At 40.8% G+C, this 15,177-nt stretch overlaps 1 protein-coding gene across 3 annotated transcripts in view; it reads right to left on the bottom strand.

Annotated features, from left to right (window-relative positions):
* Positions 1-15,177, bottom strand: part of LOC148350005 (5-hydroxytryptamine receptor 4-like) — a 62,000-nt gene that overhangs the window by 29,501 nt on the left and 17,322 nt on the right. For all 3 annotated transcript variants that reach the window (XM_088320043.1, XM_088320040.1, XM_088320042.1), the window contains 3 exons: positions 5,539-5,620; positions 3,235-3,408; positions 1,842-2,042 (listed from right to left, as the gene is read on the bottom strand). In XM_088320043.1, coding sequence (XP_088176169.1) covers positions 1,842-2,042; positions 3,235-3,408; positions 5,539-5,561 — 398 coding nt within the window. In that variant the 5' untranslated portion in view covers positions 5,562-5,620. The remainder of the gene's footprint in view (positions 1-1,841; positions 2,043-3,234; positions 3,409-5,538; positions 5,621-15,177) is intronic.

Genomic DNA, 15,177 nt, shown 5'->3' with positions numbered 1-15,177 from the left:
ATCTCCGCAGGGGACCGTGCTCTCTCCGTTCCTATTCACTCTATATACATCGGACTTTAAGTACAACTCTGAGTCCTGCCATGTGCAAAGGTTTGCCAACGACACTGCGATCGTGGGATGTATCAGAAATGGGCAGGAGGAAGAGTACAGGAAATTGATTCAGGACTTTGTCCGATGGAGCGATGCAAACCACCTGCACCTAAACACCACCAAGACCAGAGAGATGGTGGTGGACTTCAGGAGAACCAGAACTCACCCGGTTCCTGTAACCATCAAGGGAGAATGTGTAGAATTTGTCCAGACCTACAAATACCTGGGTGTGCAGCTGGACAACAAACTGGACTGGACTGCCAACACAGAAGCTATATGTAGAAAAGGGCAAAGCCGACTTTACTTCCTCAGAAGGCTGGCCTCCTTCAAATTCTGCAAAAAGCTCCTGAAAATATTCTATGAGACAGTAGTGGCAAGCGCCCTCTTCTATGCGGCAGCGTGTTGGGGAGGCAGCGTCAAGAAGTAGGATGCCTCTCGTCTCAATAAACTGGCTAGGAAAGCGAGCTCTGTTGTGGGCAAAGAGCTGGACAGCCTAACAACAGTAGCTGAGAGACGAGCACTGAAAAAGCTGAGGTCAATCATGGACAATCCATCGCATCCACTACACAGCATTATCTCCAGACAGAAGAGCAGTTTCAGCGACAGACTGCTGTCACTGTCTTGTACTACGGACAGACTGAAGAGATCTTTTCTTCCTCATGCCATGAGGCTCTTTAACTCTACCCGGCAGAGTAAAAGCCCACAGTAAACCACACCACCTACATTGCATATTACCGAATCTTATTGCAATATGTATTCTGTGTAGCACTATTTAGTTATTCTATATAACACGCTACAGTGGGTATTTGCACGTCACACTGGGTATTTGTATATTGTATTCTTCTTGCTTTATTATTGTATTGTTCTCAGCTCAGGGATGCTGCTGAAAATGTGAATTTCCCTTCAGGGATGAATAAAGTATCTATCTATCTATCTATCTATCTATCTATCTATCTATTAAAAGCATCGTGGAAAGAGGAGTTCACGAGGCTTGTAGCAGTCGAGGCAATGCAAACATCGCATGAAAGAAGATGAATAAATACAGGTACATACTGATGGCAGATAGAAAACAGCCATGTCATATGCATGCAATGAATGTTAGAAGTAGATTATAAAGAACTTAATTTTAAAGTGTTGTTTTCTGTTATACATTCTGATTATAAATCTTAATACTTGCAACAACGGTTTTTTCTTGTGATTAGTCGTCTTAGTGTTTTTCAAGTTGTGAAAAATGTTCATTAAATTTCTTTCATTTCGTCTTTCTTTTCGTTTGGGTCCAAATTATGGTGACCCTGTTATTTCCCTCTATTATTTTTCCAACTCAACCTAGAACTTTCCAGTAGTTTTTCTTCATTCTAGCTAGCAGCATAAGTCCTCTCCGTTTTTCATTAAAAACATCTCATCTCATCTCATTAGCTGCACCACCTATCCTCAAATTATAACTATAGCCTTATCCTCCTTGTTTTATAACCTTATCTTCTCTGTTCCTTTATCTTCTTGGCTCATACCTCACTGTGAATGTGTAAAACTGGAGTGTCATGCCCATTTTCGTTGTCACAATATGTTAACCCATTTTGTAACAATGACAATAAAGGTATATTCTATTCTATTCTATTCAGTAGGGTCGCGGGGGTGCTGGAGCCCATCCCAGCAATCATCGGGCAGTGGGCAGGGGACACCCTGAACTGGTTGCCAGCCAATTGCAGGGCACACAGGGACAGACAAACCGAAAGAAAAAGAAAAATGCCAACCTGTCCAAGGCGATGCAGCACAAATGCAAGATGGACGCAGTGGTCAAGAGTACGTCGAGCGAGGTCCGCACCAAACAGAAAACGTGCCCGTATTTCCACGCGCCCGTGGTCAGCTCGATGGCCGCGAAGGGCATCACCACTAGCGCCACCAGCAGGTCGGCGAAGGCCAGCGACACGATGAAATAGTTGGTCTTTTTCTTCCTGGAACAGGACAGAAATCGAGGTAAGATGGGGCATGAAGAAATCCAGCTCGATCAACCCAGCAAACACAAAATTTCATATGATTTTTTGGTGAGGACTCGGGAGGAGGAGAGTTGATTTATGATAGCAAATTAAAGCCTGTCTTTTGTAACCAAGTTAATCAACACTATAAACATTTACAATTTCTTACATTTCCGTGTCTGCAGAGATTACATTAACCGACGTGTTTTTATAATTATAAGAATCTGGCATGGCACTTTAAGAGAGAGGCAGAGAAACAAAGAGCAATCGAGGATGGATAATAATTTTAAAATAATCAATTTAAAAGAAGAATAAATTACGTAAAAACACGTTTTTGGCATTGAGTGGGTTAATTTTTTTTTTTTAAGAAAAATTACAACAAAATAAATGACATGGTACTAAGAGGGTTCTCATGTTTTTTCAAATAATAGAAAAATAAAATAATACAAATGATATAAAAACAAGTCTTCAGTATTCAGTGAGTTGATTACATTTTTTTCAAAATAATTAAAAATTATTAATAAATAAAGGAGGGAAAAAATTATTTGGTACTGGGTTCATCTTTTGTTTTTCAAAATTTTCCAAAACATTTTACGATATTTAAAAATCAAAACAAGTTTGTCATGCAACGTTTTCCGGGCACAAGGTAAGATCTTAAGCTAAGGTTGGGCCTCAAATGTCAATCATTACATTCGGGTTGGGCTGGGTACTCTCATGCTGACTCTTTTTTATATTTTTTATTGTCCACCCGTCATTGTTAATCTCTGTCTCTCTGCCTCTCTCTCTCTCTTAAGAGTGCCCTGCTAGATTCTTAACACACTTAGGTCCAAAGACATATTTTTAAGTTTTTTTATTATTATTTTTATTTTATTTTTTTTCAAAAACATGATCAACTCACTCAATGTCAAAGATGGATTTTAACCTCATTTATAAAATAGTTTTTTTGATTCAATAATATATGAACCCACAATATTTTTACCTCAGTTATTTTATTTTTTTTCTCATCGAGGGCGATTGGTAGAGTTTGCCCCCCCCAGTATTAAAAACTGATCGTCGGTTAGCTTGGAATTAGCAACATTTTCAGTTGCCATGGAGATATTATTCACAGTCATGCAACATGGTGCTAAGTGCGGTGTGAAAAGGGGGGATGTCGAGTTTTGCAAAGTCTAACCGTAGATGCCGATCCTTGCAGAGCGCCACCATGACCAGAAGGTTTCCGAAAACCGTCATGACGATAATCACGGAGAGCGCCACGGCTAGCGCGATGTTCTCCAGGGAACTCACGAATTCCTGATGCTCCCGGTCCGCTTCTCGATGATCGGTGTTCGTCACATCGTCCTTCGAACTAACCCAAAAAAAAAAGTCCGATCGGTGAAGCTGGAGAGTCGGGTTTTAATTGTAGTGATGGGAATTCCGTCTCTTTTTTGAGAACGGTCTCTCTCTGCTCTCAAATGTCTCCTCAGATTGCCTAAATCCATATATCACCCATTTTTATGTAGCAATATGCCCAAAATGACTTGAAAAAGGGGGACGAATATAAATAAAAAAGACAACGATGAGGTTTTTGAATTTTCCCTTGCCTGCATGTTGGCTTAAGATCAGGGGATTGTGATTAAGGGTGTCACAAATACGACTTGACAAAAAGGAAAAAAGAAAACAAACAAACAAAAAAATAAACGTAGATCAGTTTTGTTTGCAAACAACACATCACTAACTCGCAGGGAACTAGCTCTTGATTGGTGGGGAGCCGACTCACGTCATTCACTTTAAAAAGCTAGCTCATAGAGCCATTTTATTTGCAAACAACACACAATCGGGAGCCGGCTCCCGTCGATCCCCTCAAAGAGCCAGCTCGTAGAGCTGTTTTGTTTGCAAACTACACATCACTAACTCGCAGGGAACTAATTCTTGATTGGTGGGGAACTGACTCAAGTCATTGACTTTAAAAAGATAGCTCATAGAGCCATTTTATTCGCAAAAACCACACAATAGGGAGCCGGCTCCTGATTGGTGGGTAGCCGGCTCCTGTCATTCACTTCAAAGAGCCGTTTTGTTTGAAAACGACACATCGCTATCTTGAAGAGAGACGACTCCTGATTGGTGAGGAGACAGCTCCCGTCGATCTCCTCAAAGAGCCAGCTCGTAGAGCCGTTTTGTTTGCAAACTAAACATTATCTTGGTCCGAGCCCGCTCCTGATTGGTAGGGAACCGGCTCCTATCGTACACTGTCGTAGAGCTGTTTTGCCAACAACACATGGATATCTTAACAAGAGCCGGTTCCCAATTGGTGGGGAGCCAGCATTTGTAGTCCATTTGAAAGAACCGGCTCCTAGAGCCGTTTCAAAAATGACACACAACTATCTCGAAGGGAGTCGGCTCCTGATTGGTGATAAGCTGACTCTCGTCGTTCACTTCAAACAGCTGGCTCGTAGAGCCATTTTGTAAGTCAACGACAAATCACTATCTCGAAGCGAGCCGGCTCCCGTCATTCACTTCAAAGAGCTTGCTCATAGAGCCACCACTTTCTTGACTGGAGTCGGCTCCTGATTGGTAGGGAGCTGGCTCTAGTCATTCACTTCAAAGAGCCGGCTCGTAGAGCTCTTTTGTTCGAAAACGACAAATCACTATCTCGAAGCGAGACGACTCCTGATTGGTGGGGAGCCAGCTCCCGTCGATCCCCTCGAAAAGCCAGCTCGTAGGGCCATATTGTTTACAAATTACACATCACTATCTCGGACCGAGCCCGCTCCTGATTGGTAGGGAACTGGCTCCTGTCGTACCCTTCAAAGAGCAGGCTAGTAGAGCTGTTTTGTCAACAACACATGGATATCCTAACGAGAGCCCGTTCCCAATTGGTGGGGAGCCAGCATTTGTAGTCCATTTCAAAGAACCGGCTCATAGAGCCGTTTCACAAATGACACACAACTATCTCGAAGGGAGTCGGCTCCTGATTGGTGGTGAGCCGACTCTCGTTGTTCACTTCAAACAGCTGGCTCGTAGAGCCATTTTGTAAGTCAACAACAAATCACTATCTCGAAGGGAGACGGCTTCTTTCATTCATTTCAAAAAGCTTGCTCATAGAGCCACCACTTTCTTGACCGGAGTCAGTTTCTGATCGTTAGGGAGCTGGCTCTAGTCCTTCACTTCAAAGAACCGGCTCATAGAGTCGTTTCACAAATGACACTCAACTAACTCGAAGGGAGCCGGCTCCTGACTAGTGGTGAGCCGACTCTCACCGTTCACTCCAAAGAGCTAGCTCACAGAGCCATTTTGTTCGTCAGCGACAAATCCCGATCTCGAAGGGAGCGGGCTCCCGTCATTCACTTCAAAGAGCCTGCCCATAGATCCACCACTATCTTGACCGGAGTCAGCTCCTGATTGGTAGGGAGCTGGCTCTAGTCATTCACTTCAAAGAGCCGGCTCGTAGAGCCTTTTTGTCCGCGAGCGACACATCTGCAATTCGATGGCGACTTACATTGGAGGCGATGCTGTGTCCATCACGGGTCATCTGCCGACAGGTCAATTGAGGAGAGTCCTCGTCATCCCATGCTAACGACCTAGCCGAACAGCACACGAAAATGTGTTGACTTCAGTTTATTACCGTAAATTCCGGAATACAAGCCGCTACGTTTTTCTACATTTTTCACACCAGAGCTTACGTTACCTGGTCTTCTATCTATCACTTTGTCATGTGCGTAAAAGAGGGGGGAAAACTTAAGATCATGCAACTCTGGATAAAAAAAATAAATCTGGCTACTGACTTTTCGGCAGTTCAGTGTACTGCTACCTGTTTTGAGGATGTTTTGTCGCACTCCTGCGTATGTGTTGATGCCAATTTAATTAATATTGACCGCTGAACTAGTTGGTTAACATCAGGGTTGGGTAGGGTTACTTTAACTTGATTACTTTCAATTACCTTTGGATGACTCCAATACCAGATATGCTAATAAAAGACAAAAGAAACTAAATATGAATAAAATGACTCCATTTTGTGCAGGCTTGGGGAGTAACAAAACACATGGAACGGCAAAAATGATGTTGGCAAGCTGTTTGGATCTATTTTCATTTTGTTTCTGTCGCATTTTATGTTCGTTTTGCCGGAGATCAAAGAGATCAAAGCCAGGAGAGAAAGCTTACCACGTGTTGTGAGTCATCATTTGATTCATATTTAGTTTCTTTTGTCTTTTATTAGCATATTTGGTATTGGGGTCATCCAAAAGTAATTGAAAGTAATCCAGTTAAAGTACCCTACCCAACCCTGGTTAAGATTGATAGCGGGGATATGTCTAGTAAAGAAAAATAACACATTGCCTTAATCGCTGCACAATGTGTTACTTTTCTTTACTTGACATATCCCCGCTATTTTTTTAAATGTAAGAAATGGACGTAAATCAGTTCCTTTTATGTCTGTTTAATCTTGTGGCTATACTTGAAGATAATATCACCTCATGGAAGCATGACAATGCGGAAAAGAAGGGGGCCAAGTACTGAACCCTGCGGAACACCACAGGTAACACTAAAGGGCTAAGATGTCATGACACCATATTTAACAGAGTGCGTCCTATCCGAGAGGTAAGATCTGAACCATGAGAGAACGGTTCCTGAGAGAACAATCCATTTTTCCAACCGTTTCAGTAAGATATTCTGTTCCACGGTCTCAAAAGCAGCACTAAGGTCCAGCAGCAGCAAGAGTGATGAAGCGCCGGAGTCCATTGCCAGTAGAAGATCATTGGTTACCTTAATCAGGGCTGTCTCAGTAGAGTGGTTAGCCCTGAATCTTGATACAAAAACAAAGTTTAATTTCCTCTTTAATTTTGCGTGTGCGGCTTTTAATCAGATACGCTCTGTAGTCCAGAAATAACATGATAACTTAAATTATTGTAAATTTGATTTAAAATTCAACATTTAACATTTAAATTTTTATGAAAATAAATTAAAAAAAAATATTTTTTAAAAAGAAATGAAAATAATAGAAGAAGTGAGAAATTATAAAAAGACTAAATTTGTTTTTAAAATTGATAAAAGTTTAAATATATTGTTTATTCAAAATTTAAAAAAATAAAATATAAATAACCAAAATAATTAAAAAAAAGTATACTTAAAAAATAAAAAAAACAGGTTTTAAAAATGAGAAATTGAAAAAAATAGAAAAAATCATTTAACATTCTAAAGAAAAAAAAAAACCTCTACTATCACACAGAATATAAAAGCCCGCCCTTTCCCCTGACTCAAGTAATCCAATCCATAAACTCTGACACAATCGTTTCGGTCTACTAAATAAACAGACAGGTTTCGTATCAGGGTTTCCTCATGTCTTTTTCTGTTGACAAAACGGGTTCCGACTCCTGTGAGGGAACGAGGAAGTACTCCGACGTGCACAACACTAACGTTCCAAGGAGAAGATAAACAAACCATGCACATCCTTAACTCATTCAATGCCACACATACACATATACTGTCCCTTCTATTCTACTATAACTTGAAAGGAGTTTTAATAAAGAGCTTTGTTTATTTTTGAGTCATTGATTGGTAACTGTAATGGTTATTATTGTTTTTCAGCCTTAATCATATCAGACAGTGACATGGAATAACATCTGAGCCCTTTAGTGTTACCTGTGGTGTTCCGCAGGGTTCAGTACTTGGCCCCCTTCTTTTCAGCATTTACATGCTTCCATATTATTCGCAAGTGTAACGGGTGTAGTAATAACTCTTGTTCTATTGAAATTCCTGCTGAAATATGTGTATAGTTTTTGGTAAATGTCCTGCAATGATGAGTCCAACAGTGCCATCTGCTGGTATGGGGTGGGGTTTGGTTTTGGCTTCTGACATGTGACCGGGAGGCGGGGTTTGTTGGCAGTCTTACCAGAGAGAACTGCAATGGTAAGACACATCTTTTGGTGCTCCACAAAAAAAGTTAATTTTAAACATTATAACCCCAGCTGACAAATCTCTCAACATGCACAGTAATGTGATTGATATTGTCAAGCTGTTTAGGTTTATTTTCGTTTTGTTTCTGTTTTACTAAATTATGAATTCCCCTTGTAGAGATCAAAGAGATCAAAGCCAGCAGAAAAGCTAATGTTGTGACTTATCCATTTGCAGGTAACTTGTACCCGTTTTTATACTTATTATTGTTTTTATTTCTATTTTCTCATGTACATTAAAAAAGGATGATGTTGGTTAAAATTCAGACGAAAGAAAAATATGTTGAATCCATTGTAAACGTAAAAAATCCACTATACGATCTCTTGTTAAAAGTATCTTGTTAAAATGTAAAGATGTAAAAATGTATTGTGATATTCTAGAATGTATTTTATGTAAAGTGAAAAGAAAGCTCTTTGATATGCTTTGTTGGCAGTCTTACCAGAGAGAACTGCAATGAGATCAAAGAGATCAAAGCCAGCAGAAAAGCTAATGTTGTGACTCATCCATTTGCAGAAACTGTAATAATAAAAACCTCATCATCCAGTCCAGCGTGAATGTGGATCTTTGGTGGGACACGTACACCGCGGTTACACAAGTATAATATCAGTTTCCATTGCTACACAGATGACACTCAACTAGATCTCCCGATGGAGGAATCTGCCACACTAAACTGTGGAAATTTGGAGGCCTGCCTCATTGAGATAAAAGAGTGGATGTCACTCAACTTCTTGCGCCTTAACTCTGAAAGGACCGAAATGTTAGTTATTGGTCCATCTAAATGTTCTCAAAAACTGCTCTGAACATTGACAAATGTAATATCATCAGTCAAAAATTTAGGTGTCATATCTGACCTTGATCAGTCCTTTCAAACACACGTTAAGAATATTACTAGAACAGCGTTTTTCCATCTTTGCAACATTGCTAAAATTCGCCCTATGCTGTCTCAGTCGGATGCGGAGATTATAATTCACGCGTTTGTTACCTCCCGTCTCGATGACGGTAATGCACTACTCTCCGGTCTCCCAAAGTCCAAAATCAAGAGCCTTCAGCTGGTACAAAATGCTGCAGCGAGGCTTTTAACTAAGACAAGAAAGTTGGATCACATGACCCCGATTTTAGCTAACCTGCATTGGCTCCCTGTTAGCTTAAGATGTGATTTGAAGGTTCTGTTGGTAGTATATATTTCAGAAATGTATACTTGTTTAGGTACACATTTTATGTGTGTTAGTTATTGGTGGTATTTTAGATCCAAATTGTATTCATATTCTGGGTATTTATGGTTACGGAAAACATTGTATTGTCACAGTTGCCATGGCGCCCGATTGGCCCCGCCTGTGTGGTGCCAGCTGCAGCTTGTTGACAAATTGGCTCCCTGTCAGTATTTAAACGCTGTCCTGTCAGTCCCATTTCGTCGGTCCGTCTGCGAATCTCGGTTTTTACACGCCTGTCCCGTTTTTGCTCCTGTTTGTCTCCCGCTACGACCTGTTTTGATCTCGACCACGTCTGCTCTCCCGTCCCGAATTACGATCCGTTTTTTATCTTGACCATGTCTACTCTCCTCTCCTGGCTTTCAAATCGTTTCCGATCCCAACCACGTTTTGCTCTTCTATTCCGGCTACTGACCCGTTTTTTTCGTTCCCGACACCACCAAGTTCTCTTGGTATTATACCAAAAGTATCTATCTAATCTAATCTAATCTAAATCATGCATGGACTTGCTCCCTCATATCAGATTTAATATCCCCCTATGTTCCGGTCTGGAGCCTTCGCTCTAAAAACGCTGGTCTACTAGTGATCCCAAGAGCCAAGAAGAGATCCGCAGGTGTCAGGCGAGACAGAAGGAAAACTGAGATCACTTGCACTCGTTTCTTGGTTTTTATTGGAAGGAAGGAATGACAAGGCGTGATTCTTCGATCCATTGTTTGACGGAGCTTGACAGGCGGGTGAAGGCTTGGCGGTAATGGTCGTGGACAAGCGTAGTCGTCGTGTTGTTGGTCGGGGCTGGAGAAGAAGGGCGTCGTCGTGTTCGGAAGAGTGATCAGGAGTCAGACGGGCAGGGCAGGTCGTAGGCAAATTCGGAAACGGGTCGGCAACGGAGATCAAGTAGAAGAAAACAGGAGGCAGGCAAAGGGTTGGAGGTACGGGCTTTCTGAGCAGATGGCAACAGGTAGCATAGTACAATCAGACAGCTTGTTTCCGGAAACTAAGGATTTAAATGGCCAGGGTGCGCCAATCGGCTATCCTCGCTGTTGGCGCAAAATCCTGAGCACAGGTGTTCCAGATCCGGGTGATTGTGACAGCAGGTTCGAGAGCGTTCTCCATTTTGCAACCTCCGTGGAAATGTTTAAATCGAAGCTTAAAACACACTTGTACTCCATAGCATATGAATAACCTATATGTCATGTTGACAATATGTGTATTATTTGCTCTCATGTAGGTTTTAGATCAGGGGATGGTGTCATAATAATCTGTAGTTTGCACTAGTCTTTGATCTGTGCAGCCCTTTGAGACTCTTTGTGATTACGGGCGTCACAAATAAACATGACTATTATTGTTTTTCAGCCTTAATCATATCAGACAATATCAAGCATCATTTTAACTCGTACAAAATAAATCTGCGGACTCTTCTCCAGCATTCCTATCACCGCCTTCTGATTACACATCCATCAGGCGTTAACAAAGAAAAAAAAAACCTCTAGAAAATATGTGCTAGCTAGAGAATAACAAGAAGAAAGTGAGATTTTTCGTGGGATGTTCGGAGGGAGGCGTCTTTTCACAGTTGGCTATTTTTTTTTCCCTCGATGTGTGACTGACACAAAGCTGAGACTGAGAGGACCAAAATGATCTTACATATATTCCTTCAACTGCGGTGGCTAAATTGAAACCCCGGTAAAAACGATGAATGGAGGAATCGGCAGGTGAAAAACGACTGCTAAAAGGCCAAAAGGTTGTTTACTTTAACTGGATTACTTTCAATGACTTTTGGATGACTCCAATACCAAATATGCTAAATAAAAGACAAAAGAAACTAAATATGAATAAAATGATGACTCACAACACGTGGTAAGCTTTCTCTCCTGGCTTTGATCTCTTTGATCTCCGGCAAAACAAACATCAAATGCGACAGAAACAAAATGAAAATCAATTCAAACAGCTTGCCAACATCATTTTTGCCGTTCCATGTATTCCGTTACTCTCCAAGCCTGCACAAAATTGAGTCATTTGATTCATATTTAGTTTCTTTTGTCTTTTATTAGCATATTTGGTATTGGAGTAATCCAAAAGTCATTGAAAGTAATCCAGTTAAAGTAACCCTACCCAACCCTGGAAACCACAGCATTAAAATGAAAACATTTTTAAGGATTTCAAGCACACGCACGAACCCTGAATCCTGTCCCGAACAATGCATGCAACATTGTCACCAATGACCAGGGTTGGGTAGGGTTACTTTAACTGGATTACTTTCAATGACTTTTGGATGACTCCAATACCAAATATGCTAATAAAAGACAAAAGAAACTCAATATGAATAAAATGATGACTCACAACACGTGGTAAGCTTTCTCTCCTGGCTTTGATCTCTTTGATCTCCGGCAAAACAAACATAAAATGCGACAGAAACAAAATGAAAAGAAATCCAAACAGCTTGCCAACATCATTTTTGCCGTTCCATGTATTCCGTTACTCCCCAAGCCTGCGCAAAATTGAGTCATTTCATTCATATTTCATTTCTTTTGTCTTTTATTAGCATATTTGGTATTGGAGTAATCCAAAAGTCATTGAAAGTAATCCAGTTAAAGTAACCCTACCCAACCCTGGAAACCACAGCATTAAAATGAAAACATTTTTAAGGATTTCAAGCACACGCACGAACCCTGAATCCTGTCCCGAACAATGCATGCAACATTGTCACCAATGACCAGGGTTGGGTAGGGTTACTTTAACTGGATTACTTTCAATGACTTTTGGATGACTCCAATACCAAATATGCTAATAAAAGACAAAATAAACTCAATATGAATAAAATTATGAGTCACAACACATGGTAAGCTTTCTCTCCTGGCTTTGATCTCTTTGATCTCTGGCAAAACGAACATAAAATGCGACAGAAACAAAATGAAAACCAATCCAAACAGCTTGCCAACATCATTTTTGCCGTTCCATGTATTCCGTTACTCCCCAAGCCTGCACAAAATGGAGTCATTTTATTCATATTTAGTTTATTTTGTCTTTTATTAGCATATTTGGTATTGGAGTAATCCAAAAGTCATTGAAAGTAATCCAGTTAAAGTAACCCTACCCGACCCTGGAAACCACAGCATTAAAATGAAAACATTTTTAAGGATTTCAAGCACATGCTCGAACCCTGAATGACCAAATATTCACCTGTTCAAATCCAGATACAATAAAAGAGTATTGGCAGAATACAGAGAGATCGGAAATACTGCGTTTATAACTATAGTTAACCTTGTTGTTATTGTTACTATTATGATATCATAACTGTTATTGCTATTGTTGTTATTATCGCTGGTGTCACAATATTTAGTGACTAGTAGCATTATAACGTTAATAGATGGCTACTACGAAGATTAGTGTATAACATATGGGACTATTGTTATTATTATAATTATTGATATCAGACATATGTAATATCCATGAGGCTTTGTTATATTAGACACAAGAAGAGAAGAGGATCTGCATACCTGTCAACCTGTACGTTTTTCCCGTGCAAAGTACGTTTATGATGCATTTTAAGACGTGTACGACCTACAAGAAAATCTGTGAGGAAAAACGCACATTTTTCAATTATGCGTACCATCCGGTATGCACTGACTGTCACGAAACGGCAAATCAATCGAGTCAAACGAGTTCGCCGCGGTAGCCTCTATCTCGGTATCGTTTTTTTCGTTGCAAACTAAGCGAGCGGTTTGATGCTACTGTGCGCATGCGTCTGCCGCCTGGGGAATTCCTATCATGCATCATTCCGTGGTAGTTGTGTAGTGAAAGGAAGTCCGTCTCTTTTTAGAGAAGCGGCTTTTTCGGCTCAACTCATTCAATTGAGCCGGCTCTCAAACGGCTCACTTGCTTTGATGCATTGTATTACGAATGATTATGTTGTATCAAGAAGTTAAGAAAAAAAGGAAGTATAAAAGGAGAAAATGAAAAAAAGACAGGTTTGTGGTTATCCCTTTAAACACTATATTACCAACAATAATTTAATGCAGAAAATGAATTAATAATTTGAATAAGAAAATTCACTTACCGTAAATTCCGGACTACAAGCCGCTACTTTTTTCCCTAACTTTCAACCCTGCGGCTTATTCAGTGATGCGGCCAATTTATGTCATTTTTTTAATGGCCGCTAGCGGCGCTCGAGTGTTGCTACCATTAACTGCCCTGTCAAAGCTATATTATTATTATTAAGCTTTGAAAACTCGGTGTACCGTCTTTCTTTGTAAATATGCGTAACCCATGTATAATATGTATTTGCAACTGTATATTTTTGTAATGTATTTATTTGTATTTCTTTTAGACACTTATTCTGATATGTTTTGCACGGGTGAATGAAAAAGAAGGGGCGGAACAAACGCGGGGTGCCGAGTTTAAGTGGGGACCGCTAAAGGTGAGGGACAGACAAGGAAAGAAGAGGGGATAAAAAGTTGGTTAAAGAAAAAGAAGTTGCGTGAGTAAATGTGTTCATCTGATCTATTTTTCCCACCCTTACCTTTGGAAATACACACTTTTTTCCTTGTATTAGTTTCAACGGGTACCCGGACTCTGCAGGTCCGCATCAAACCTTAAGTACGGGTATCATTTTCCGTTCATTTTGCCGGCTGTGATTTTTGGACTGTGGACTTTAATGAAGGACATTTAGTTTCAATCGCGGGACTTGAGGTTTGGGTTAATTTTGTGTTTGTGTTACATGTTTAAATGTGGGCGCGTGCGGCTTATATACAGGTGCGGCTTGTGTATGTACAAAATCGGTTTTCCTCTTAAAATGTGGTGGGTGCGGCTTATAATCAGGTGCGCTCTATAGTCCGGAATTTAATTATATTTGCATGTATTATATCCTTCTACAGTGAACGTCCAAGCGACCTCATTTTTGAATATTTTTAAATACATACCTCATTCTTGTCGAGCAACTCGGTATCTCACAGCAGAATGTTAATGAACAATATATATGATACAACAAAACACATGTACACTATAACATGTTAAACTACATCAATAAACATGATTGAAAAAAAAGAATATGGTGTAAGATTATTTTGTATTTTGTAAGGAAAAATATGACAGTTTGTAAGGGCGTGGAGCCGTGGAGGTTGACAGGTATGGATCTGTAAAATGTATTTAATAGAGAAGAAGAAAGGGTAGGGAAAATAAGAGTCTGCTTCTTACTACCCCTTTTCGAACATGTTCATCTCATCTCGTGTCATTAGCCGTACCGCTTATCCTCATTAGGGTCGCAGGGGGGCCGGAGCCCATCCCAGCCATCTCCGGGCAGTGGGCAGGGGACACCCTGAACTGGTTGCCAGCCAATCGCAGGGCAAACGGGGACAGACAACTCATTCGCTCATTCACACCTAGGGACAATTTGGACCGGCCAATTCACCTGAAATGCATGTTTTTGGAACGTGGGAGGAAACCGGAGTGCCCGGAGGAACCACACGGGGAGAGCATACAAACTCCGCACAGGAAGTCCGGAGCTGGATTTGAACCCACGACAGGTTCCCATGACATGAACTGTGCCGCACAAGCGCTAACCACTGCGCCGCCGTGCTGCTTTCCAACATGTTATGTAACCTTGAGTTATTGTTTTTGTCCCGTTTCTATTTTAATCTTCAAAATAAAGTTTTCATTTATTCATTGAGTTTGTTTGACCTGGTATTGTGTCGATGCCGATTCCCAGCGTCTCGATACGGACGTTTTTTTCACCGCAAATGACACAACAGCTGATTCAGTGGAGTGTGGATTTGTGACAAACGACGCAATCATCTCGCGGCTCCAATCGTGACGTGTGAGGTCTGACCCGTGCGTTTGTACTCGCAAGAGACTGCCTGTTGCGTCTGTGGAGACTATTCTGATCCCGTTGCCTAGGAGACTGCTCGACGTTACATTTCTGGGTGGTTTTAAAAATTTGCGAGGGAGACCGGCTTTAAAACACTGCTTCCGTAGAAAGCACGGATCTT

This window comes from Urocampus carinirostris, chromosome 16, assembly GCF_059441175.1.
Source record: "Urocampus carinirostris isolate Australia breed hairy pipefish chromosome 16, RoL_Ucar_1.0, whole genome shotgun sequence".
Taxonomy (NCBI): domain Eukaryota; kingdom Metazoa; phylum Chordata; class Actinopteri; order Syngnathiformes; family Syngnathidae; genus Urocampus; species Urocampus carinirostris.
The sequence above is the reverse complement of the archived record's forward strand: the minus strand, read 5'-3'. Positions and strand labels throughout refer to the sequence as shown.